Source organism: Piliocolobus tephrosceles, chromosome 5 (genome assembly GCF_002776525.5).
Source record: "Piliocolobus tephrosceles isolate RC106 chromosome 5, ASM277652v3, whole genome shotgun sequence".
Taxonomy (NCBI): domain Eukaryota; kingdom Metazoa; phylum Chordata; class Mammalia; order Primates; family Cercopithecidae; genus Piliocolobus; species Piliocolobus tephrosceles.
Genome location: NC_045438.1, coordinates 156,101,283 through 156,111,583, shown reverse-complemented (window position 1 = coordinate 156,111,583; position 10,301 = coordinate 156,101,283). Strand labels below are relative to the sequence as shown.

General features: G+C 44.6%; 1 protein-coding gene across 1 annotated transcript; it reads left to right on the top strand.

Annotated features, from left to right (window-relative positions):
• The first annotated feature begins 2,956 nt into the window (after positions 1–2,956).
• Positions 2,957–9,206, top strand: EDN1 (endothelin 1). The gene is made up of 5 exons (XM_023185368.3): positions 2,957–3,352; positions 4,987–5,155; positions 6,609–6,764; positions 6,930–7,067; positions 8,624–9,206. Exons 1-5 carry the CDS (start codon positions 3,289–3,291, stop codon positions 8,727–8,729), a joined length of 633 nt encoding a protein of 210 aa, XP_023041136.2. The 5' UTR covers positions 2,957–3,288; the 3' UTR covers positions 8,730–9,206.
• Positions 9,207–10,301: the final 1,095 nt, after the last annotated feature.

Below are 10,301 nucleotides of genomic sequence, written 5' to 3'. Positions count from 1 at the left end.
GCGCCCGGCTCATCCAGCTCTTTTAACCTCTCCTTCTTCTCCCCACATCTCTATCTAGCAGTGCCTTAAGTGGAGGAGGGCTGGAGGCATTGAGCTTGTAAAACTGGTTTGTTGGGGTTCTCCTTCCCCACTTACTTCTTGATTCTTGGGAAAATGTCTTGCTGGGAGGCTGCCTGGCAATGCCCTAGCTGCCTTCTGTAGGCTCGAATGGGGCTTCCCTCTGCCCCTACAGGAGGAAAAGGGAGCTGCTGCCCGAAGGAGAAATGCAGAGATGGACAGAGAAGGCAGGTGCCACCCCCTCACCCCGACACACAAAGAAAAAGACATGGAAATACTCTCTCTCTGTCTGACACACACACACACACACACACACACACACACACACACACACAGACGCAGGCACACATCTTGGAAATTCAGGATTCAAAGAGACAGGGGCAACATTATATTTGGCATGGTGGGGCCCTTCCAGGTCTGAAATCCTGCATTCTTCCTTACCATTTACTTTACTTTCTCCAAGCTCGAGAAGGGCCAAGTGTGGGCGATGGCTGGCCACGTTTTGTGTTTCCAATTCATATTCACGGGATGACACAGATGGGGCCGGGAGTGCTGTTGGAGGCGCGTGGGCAGTTTCATTTTGCTCCACTTCTCCACCTGAAGGCTGGGCGTTGCTGGAACCTGCAGGGGCAGCCTCAGCAAGGTGGGGTGGCCTGGAGTGGGGCGGGAGACGGGACCCCAGCTGAAGGAGAACCCAGGTTGGACCTGGAGGGCGTGGGCGGTGGTTTGCAGGTAGGTGCCTTGAGGACAGGTTGGTCCTGACTGTTGTCAGTGTTTGGTCAAAGTTGCCAAAAGGTTACAAAAAAAAAAGTTGGGAAGAATCCCTGCCAAGACTTATTTCCCAGGCCACCTTTCTTCCGCGGGTGTGTGTGGGGGGTTGTGGGGGGAGGTGCCGCTTGGATCCTGTGAATGTGACATCAGCTCTCCTCTCCTCTCCCAAGGTCGGCTTCAGAGAGGGAGGTCAGGGCACCCCTGCCTGGCACAGGCGGCAGCGCTGGCTTCCGGCTCGGTGCCGCCTGTCCTCGGGGAGCTGTGGCCTCCCTGGGCCCCGGGGCTAGGCTGAGGTAAGCGCACCACGGAGGCCAGGGGCCCAGGTAGAGGCCCTGGGGATAGGGTGGAGGCATCTTTGGGTGTGGGTGTGGGTGTGGGAGGGAGAGTTCTTGCCCCTCTCTCTCCCATCTCCAACTCTTGCTTCATTGGCTCTTTTAGGGGATGCATGTCATTATGGACCTGTCGCTGCCACTGTCCCTGTTCCCCCAGCTGTGACTTCGATGGAGGTCCGGGGGTCTGAGTGTGTCCAAACCCACGGCTTTGCTGTTGGGATAAAAACTGTCCTTTTGATTTTAGAAGGAGGAGGGAGAAAAGGTTTCCCAGCATGTGTGTTGTGCCAGTCTTGGAAATTCATCCATGCTTGAATTCCACCCTCCATCCCCAGAAAAACTGGAGTAAAAAAGAGGAGACGGACAAAGTGTGTATTTGATGGCATCCCCTGGGAAGAGACTCTAAATTTATCCCATAGGTCTTACTGGGTCATTGTGAGCACTTTGGTGAAGAACAAACAAAAATTCTGGGTGCTCAGTTGTCTCACCTGAAAAATGGGACTAGTGGAAAAAGCCAATGTGTTCCATGCATGTTTTGCTTTCTTTATTAAGGCATGATGTCACCTGTACAGTAACTGCCCTCTGCATACTTCAGGGGGGGGGGGGGGGGGGGGGGGCGGTTTCAAGGTTAGAAAATTGTTTTCAAGGCAGGAAATTGTTTTGAAAGTGTAAACACATTATTAAATGTGAAGTATTATCTGATTCCTTGCTCGAATGGCATTTCCTTCTCAACACCACCTCCTTGCATATTCACTTAATCTTGTCCAAGAACACCTTTTTTGCCCTAAATGGAGACCTTCCCCCGCCACCAAAAAAAAAAAAAAAAAGTCCCAGAAAAGATGTCCCTGCTCGTGCGGGGAGTAAATGGAATATTCTGAGGTTCACTCCTCCTTCCTATGTTAGACACCATTCCTTGACCCTCCTCGGCCCCCAAGCCAGGTTGCGTTTTCTTCTGCCATTTAGAAGGCTTTTCCTTTTTGTCCTGGTAAAACATCAGCCCCTGCAGCTCTTCATCTCCCCCTGGTGTTCTTCGCCCGCCATGTCTTAAGATTGGTGGCACCGACCAATCTTAAGATTTAAGTTCTGTAGGAGAAACACCTTTGCTTTTCAATCAGTTTATCAGCCTCCTTCGCAGGGAAGTGTGGACACACAAAAGAACTTATGGGGGCTTCTGATCAGTGATAGGGAAAAGGTTAGGTATGTGCCTAAACGAGCTCTGATTTTTTTTTTTTTAAGCTCCCTTTCTTGCCAATCCCTCATGGATCTTTCTGCGATAGACGCAAAGAACTTGAGCAAAAAAGACCCGCAGGAAGGGGCTTGAAGAGAAAAGCACGTTGATCTGCCAAAATAATCTGACCCCCAGTAGTGGGGGAGTGACGAGGGACAGCATTCCCTTGTTCGACTGAGACTAGAATCGGAGAGACATAAAAGGAAAATGAAGCGAACAACAATTAAAAAAAAATTCCCCGCACACAACAATACAATCTATTTAAACTGTGGCTCATACTTTTCATACCAATGGTATGACTTTTTTTCTGGAGTCCCCTCTTCTGATTCTTGAACTCCGGGGCTGGCAGCTTGCAAAGGGGAAGCAGACTCCAGCACTGCACGGGCAGGTTTAGCAAAGGTCTCTAATGGGTATTTTCTTTTTCTTAGCCCTGCCCCCGAATTGTCAGACGGCGGGCGTCTGCCTCTGAAGTTAGCAGTGATTTCCTTTCGGGCCTGGCCTTATCTCCGGCTGCACGTTGCCTGTTGGTGACTAATAACACAATAACATTGTCTGGGGCTGGAATAAAGTCGGAGCTGTTTACCCCCACTCTAATAGGGGTTCAATATAAAAAGGCGGTGGAGAGCTGTCCAAGTCAGACGCGCCTCTGCATCTGCGCCAGGCGAACGGGTCCTGCGCCTCCTGCAGTCCCTGCTCGCCACCGCCGCCGCCTGCCCCTGCAGACGCTCCGCTGCCTTCTCTCCTGGCAGGCACTGCCTTTTCTCCCCGTTAAAGGGCACTTGGGCTGAAGGATCGCTTAGAGATCTGAGGAACCCGCAGCACTTTGAGGGAACTGAAGCTGTTTTTCTTCGTTTTCCTTTGGGTTCAGTTTGAACGGGAGGTTTTTTATCCTTTTTTTTCAGAATGGATTATTTGCCCATGATTTTCTCTCTGCTGTTTGTGGCTTTCCAAGGAGCTCCAGAAACAGGTAGGCACGCTCGTTGACTTGTGAGTCTCGGAATTACAAGTTAATGTGTTCTTATCCACCTTCGTGTCTTTCTTGCTTCTATTTTTCCCCATTCTTTTTATGACTGCAACTTAGAGAGCAAGTGTCTGAGAATTATTGCTGAAAGCTACTTAAGTCTTCTAGTGAAAAAAGTAAAATCCTCTATTGAATACAATTAGATACAATTGACTATAACATGGCATTAAAATAACTTACTGTTTTACTATTATTATTCCATTATGTGTTTCCTTGGCTTTTAAAAAATAAGAAGAGTATGGACATACACAATTTAATCAAATGTGTGTTTGTAATATATGTGTTTATACAGGTATACAGGACACATAAGAACTTAAATCTCATTTAAGCACTATTTTAATAGTGTGTTAATTTGTAAAATATGTAAGAATTCCAGTTTGAAGCCAAGGTATTTTATCCAAGTCGTTCAAGCAATATGTGTGCAGTAAAATCACCTGCAGAACAAAAGTCTGTTGACTAACTACCGCCCCCCCCCACCCCCCCGCAGGCGGTTTCTGGGTGAAGCAGATGTTTTCTTTAAAATTTGTCATCATTGACTTTAGGTTTCTTTTGGCAGGTTTTTGGCACCCAGAACAGTGTGAGCTCTCTTTCAGTTTTATTCACCTGTCCTGGGAGGCGAGCTAGGATAATTCTTGACTGCTTAAGGATTTAGGCAGTGCATGTGCATCTGCCCCGGTCCCCCCGTTTTTAGGGTCAGTGCACTTTTTTTGTCTTTTCGTGACCCTGACTAAAGAGAAAGGATGTCAAGGGAATGAAAATCCTGGAATGTGTCTGATCATTTGAAATGTACAAAATTGGGCAGATAAGCTGCATGGCTAAATTGTCAGGAGGAAGAGGCAAGGCAGTAGTGGAGAAGGGGGAGGCAGTGGATCCCACACAAGCCTGATGCCCAGGGATTCAGAATTCAAAACCCACGAAACTTTCCTTCGGTACTCTGACCTGCTTCTCAGCTCCATCTTAGGTCACTGGTTTCCATAGAGCTACCTTCCTGAATTGAATATTGTATAGTTAATTTCTCTCTCCAATCATTTTCCCCACCTAATTTTGAAAGATCTATATCATCTGGGGTACCCTGTGCCCTACACAGGATGTGAAGTGGGTGGGTACCCATTAAAAAGAGGGTCACCCTGAATGGGGAAGTAGCCCCAAATCTAGGAATAACAGTGTGATTTCTTGTCTTTAGTCATGTGCCAATGTTAAGCTTCAGCAGACTGTGCTGTCCTACCAAGTTCCTTGTAGAAGTCAACCAGATTTTCAACAGACAGCATTCCAAAGCATTTCCCTGAGCCTGCTTCAAGAGGGGTGGGGGAAATCCCTTTTCAGGTGTTTGTCTCCTCTGCATTTGTATAATCTCCCTGAAGGTGGATAAGCCAAGGGCATGAGGGGGAGGCAAAAGGTGAAGTCATGTTAAGGAGGGAAAATATAAAGAGCCCTTTTTTCTGTGTTTCTTGCTGATGGCAGGCTGTGTGCTTCATCTGCTTTTATCTGCTCTGCTAGCTCCGACTCTACTGTGATGTCTCTCAGCATGTCTCTCAGCCTTTAGGAGACATCCCCCACTGACCTGCTCTTTCTCTCCCCAGCGGTCTTAGGCGCTGAGCTCAGCACGGTGGGTGAGAACGGCGGGGAGAAACCCACTCCCAGCCCACCCTGGCGGCTCCGCCGGTCCAAGCGCTGCTCCTGCTCGTCCCTGATGGATAAAGAGTGTGTCTACTTCTGCCACCTGGACATCATTTGGGTCAACACTCCCGAGTAAGTCTCTAGAGGGCATCGTAACCCTGGTCATTCATTAGTGCTGGCTTCACCAGGAGCCCAGTTTTAGAGTCTCTTTTCTAGGGACTCTGAAGGTGGCCCTTCTAACAACATCCAAGCGCCTCAGTGGGGACAATTTCCCTCTATTCCTGAAAATAACGACAGCTTGGTTCCTGGTAACCAAGGGGAGGGTCTTCTGAGGCCCTGTAGCTCAGGCTACTCGTGATGGGATAGATGGAAGGAGCTGACGACAAACAGGAGGCTGCTGCACATTTCAAATGAGGAACTTCAGTGAGAGGGCCTCAGGGGGACACTCACAGTGGCATCTGATGGGGTTTCAGTAAAAATTGCTGAGTTCAGATGTGGGTTAGTGCAACCTGTGCTTCTCGTGGAAGAGTGGAGACTGAGAGGCAGAAGGGATCATACAGAGGGTTAGAATCTCTTAATTTTACTTACAGAAATACCTCGGTTCAAAGCATTGAAGTTATTAGTGCAGGAGTGAGTTTGTAGCAGAGCTAGAACTGGAGCCTGGATTTCCTTTGCTGCTATATTTTCCCTTTAGAAATGCCCATTTCAGAACCTTAATAGAAATACTATCCATAGGCTTCTCTTTCACCTACAGAGAAGAAAAGCAGTTTTTCCCCTTCTGCCCTGGACACTAGTTCATCATCTATCAGAAGCAGTCATAAACAAGCACGCATTTACTGTGCATACAATGTCCCCTTATGGCAAAGGGGGATAAAAATCCAAACAATATCAAACCAAGCCAAACACCACAAGGAGCCTAATAATTACTAAGGTGATACTTCCAAAGGGAGGACTGTATTTCTTAGATGAGAATGAAAATAGACACATTGGAAATTATTGGAGAACCCTCTGGCAATGAGTCCTTCCACAACCATATGATATCACTGACTGGCAGGAGAAATGTGTGTACATGTGCCTCCTCCTCCCCCAACCACCGGGGGCGGTGGGAGGGTGGTGGCACTTTTAGCAGTATCCTACATGGTTGGAATTGAAAATGGGTTTTAAAAATCCTGTGACTCATGGTTTTGCATTGAAACCTCTTCCCACTGCATACCCACAAATAGTTGTTAACTAAATAGACCATTAGAAAAGGAAGAAAATATAAAGCAGATGCCAAGCAGGGATGTCCTAATTGTTGACAAAAAAGGAATGTTGCTTGTGTCAAAAAGAAACTGAACTTTGTGAAGAGTTGAAATGGAATTCCACTGAATTAGAAAAACTTGTTTTCTCCTGCCTGGATACGTAATAGTCAGGGCCATTGATGCACAGGTGTTCCTGGCTGTTGTTACACTTTACCCTCTGAAATGACGCTCCCCAGTGCTATGTGATGAGCTCCTTGCATGCCCAGTGGAATGAGTGTGCCCATATGTCATTTTAAAGACTATTAATTATGCTAATATAGTTTCTTTCTCTCTTTGGATAATAGGCACGTTGTTCCATATGGACTGGGAAGCCCTAGGTCCAAACGAGCCTTGGAGAATTTACTTCCCACAAAGGCAACAGACCGTGAGAATAGATGCCAATGTGCTAGCCAAAAAGACAAGAAGTGCTGGAATTTTTGCCAAGCAGGAAAAGAACTCAGGTGAGCAGAAACACCTTTGCTTTTTCAATCAGTTTAACAGCCTCCTGACCTCCTTCCTGTCATGGTGCTGCCTTCCTGTTTTAGAGAGAGTAACAGAGACATTGAAAGTCAGGGTAAAGCCGAATATAAGATTGCTGAAATGTTTTTCCTTGTGTATTTTAACAGGGCCGAAGACACTATGGAGAAAGGCTGGAATAACCATAAGAAAGGAAAAGACTGTCCCAAGCTTGGGAAAAAGTGTATTTATCAGCAGTTAGTGAGAGGAAGAAAAATCGGAAGTTCAGAACACCTAAGACAAACCAGGTAAGAGGGAAGGAAGAAAAATTAGTTAAGAGGTTCACAAGAGCAACTAGCCCTGGTCAGTGATGCCAGTGGCCTGTTCCGTTCCTCCAGCCCTTCTTACCTGGGCAGGGGAAAGACTTAGAAAACAATAACAGAGGAGATCTATGCATCCTATAGATTAAAAAGAGAAAAAGAATCCCTCTTAAATATTTCCATGAAGCTCTGGAATGCAAACTGATGTCCTCTGTACTTTTAGCACATACCATTTCATCTACAGGTAGATTTCCCCACCAAAATATATCCAGAGATACCTTTGTCATTTGGTTATATATAGCCTTTGTCTCTCTGAGTCAATGCATTTGCCACTTTCCCTGAGAAATCAAAAATCATTTTGGGGAGAGGACATTTAGAAAAAGAATCAAAATGTCATGGATAATCAAATTCTTCAACAAGTAGCAGTTATTCAGATGGTCAAAGGAAAAATAAAGTCATTAGGTAGGGTTGGTAGAATTTAGAACATGCTGTTTTTCAGGTTTATGATCTTTTTTTTTTTTTTTTAATAGGGAAATGTATTTGGTGCAGAGCCAATGTCATTCCAAAAAGCTCTCTCTTTTCCTGGTCAGTCATGCGCTGGGACAGAGAAGGGATCTGGATTTGGCAACATCATAGAGTTGCTCTGAGCTGCTCTTTGGTGATAATGCTTCCAAATCCTAAACTTTTTGGAATTCACAAGCTCGAAGGAGGAAACCTACTCTCTGATCTATCACATGTTCTGCTTTTCTCTATCGTGGTCTATGGAAACTTTTCTAGAAATCCAGTGGCAAGAAGTCCTATGATTAAAGTGTTCTGAGCTCAGGGCAGGCAGTCATGAACTACTTCTGAGTTGTGTATTACTGATTGGTGGGGCAGCCTCAGCTATCGGTTTCTTCACACCTGCCATGAGAGTTTCCATGCTTATGGTTGGAGGCCAGTAATGTTCCCCACGAGATCAGTTTCTGAATGAACCTGGAATTTTGTATGAGTTTTTTTTTATGCCAACTATTAAATCAACATTACAGTTCTTTCCTCTGTATTTCTCCTGTAAAAAGAAAACATTAAGCCTGCAATATATATATATTTAAAAATAATTGCCCTGAAGTATTTGCTCTGGGCCTACTGTATACTACTTTTCTTTTTCTCTCTTTTCAACTAAATCGCTGTCCATTTATTAAGATGGCCATAACTATTCAAAACCTAGCTGAGTTCCTCAAGGCAGAGTTGCATTGCTGTGAAAGTTGGGTTGGGGCTACAGAAGAAACCAGAACACCTCTAGTTTATTTAAAACTTGTATTTGTAGCCCAATTCCCGTTAGACTTGACCATATGACCCCTCTCTCCCATTCTAAGCATAGGGGCCAGCTTTATTTTTACAGTGGTAATAGATATCACTTGAGGTTTTATCAAAGAGTTGCAGTGGGTGGTGAAAGTTCACAGCCAGATTCAGATTTCGTTTGTGCCAGATTCTGATTTTAGATGTTTCTCTTGCCAAAGGGTGATTTTTTAAGATACCATTTGTTTTCTCTTATCTTGCTTTATTAGGACGGAGACCATGAGAAACAGTGTCAAATCATCTTTTCATGATCCCAGGCTGAAAGCCAAGCCCTCCCGAGAGCATTATGTGACCCACAACCGAGCACGTTGGTGACAGACCTTCGGGGCCTGTCTGAAGCCATAGCCTCCACAGAGAGCCCTGTGGCCGACTCTGCACTCTCCACCCTGGCTGGGATCAGAGCAGGAGCATCCTCTCTGCTTGCTCCTGACTGGCAAAGGACCAGCATCCTCGTTCAAAACATTCCAAGAAAGGTTAAGGAGTTCCCCCAAACTGTCCCCATTGGCTTGCATCGGTGGTAACTGCTTTGGTCTCTTCTTTCATCTGGGGATGACAATGGACCTCTCAGAAAGCAGAAACGCACAGTGACATTCGAATTCGGGTGGCATCCTCCAGAGAGAGGAAGGAGATTCCATACCAGGGTGGAGTTTCTGACGAAGGTCCTAAGGGAGTGTTTGTGTCTGACTCAGGCGCCTGGCACACTTCAGGGAGAAACTCCAAAGTCCACGCAAAGATTTTCTAAGGAATGCACAAATTGAAAACATACTCAAAAGACAAACATGCAAGTAAAAAGAAAAAAAAAAAAAAGACTTTTGTTTAAATTTGTAAAATGCAAAACTGAATGAAACTGTTACTGCCGTAAATCAGGATATGTTTCATGAATATGAGTCTACCTCACCTATATTGCACTCTGGCAGAAGTATTTCCCACATTTAATTATTGCCTCCTCAAACTCTTCCCACCCCTGCTGCCCCTTCCTCCATCCCCCATACTAAATCCTAGCCTCGTAGAAGTCTGGTCTAATGTGTCAGCAGTAGATATAATATTTTCATGGTAATCTACTAGCTCTGATCCATAAGAAAAAAAAAGATCATTAAATCAGGAGATTCCCTGTCCTTGATTTTTGGAGACACAATGGTATAGGGTGGTTTATGAAATATATTGAAAAGTAAGTGTTTGTTATGCTTTAAAGCAGTAAAATTATTTTCCTTTATATAACCGGCTAATGAAAGAGGTTGGATTGAATTTTGACGTACTTATTTTTTTATAGATATTTATATTCAAACAATTTATTCCTTATATTTACCATGTTAAATATCTGTTTGGGCAGGCCATATTGGTCTATGTATTTTTAAAATATGTATTTCTAAATGAAATTGAGAACATGCTTTGTTTTGCCTGTCAAGGTAATGACTTTAGAAAATAAATATTTTTTTTCCTTACTGTACTGATTTTGAATCATTACTGAAATTTCTAAGGAGTGGGCCAAAGTGATTAAGAATTATAAAGGCAAATGGTTAAAGATGGTTTTGTAGAAAAGTGACAATTAAAAGGATATTACAGTCTAAGCTAATTATATAAAGAATTTTACCTATCTCTTCAATGTTGGTTTTACATTGCATTGAGGTAAAAACACAAAACAAAAAAGCAGCTTTAATACCTCTGTCTTCTCTTGGGTAGCAGCCTCCTACTTCCCCTTCACCTGAAAATTCTCCAGGGACTTCATCCATTAACTCGGCTCAGGCTATTAGGCAGGATTCAATAGTTTAAGCCGATGGTGTGGTGAGAGATGCTTTGTCCACATTAATGGACTGAAGGAAGTAATGGCAAGACAACCCCCCAAAACATACCTAATTATACAAAGTTACACACCAGAGTTGCATTTAG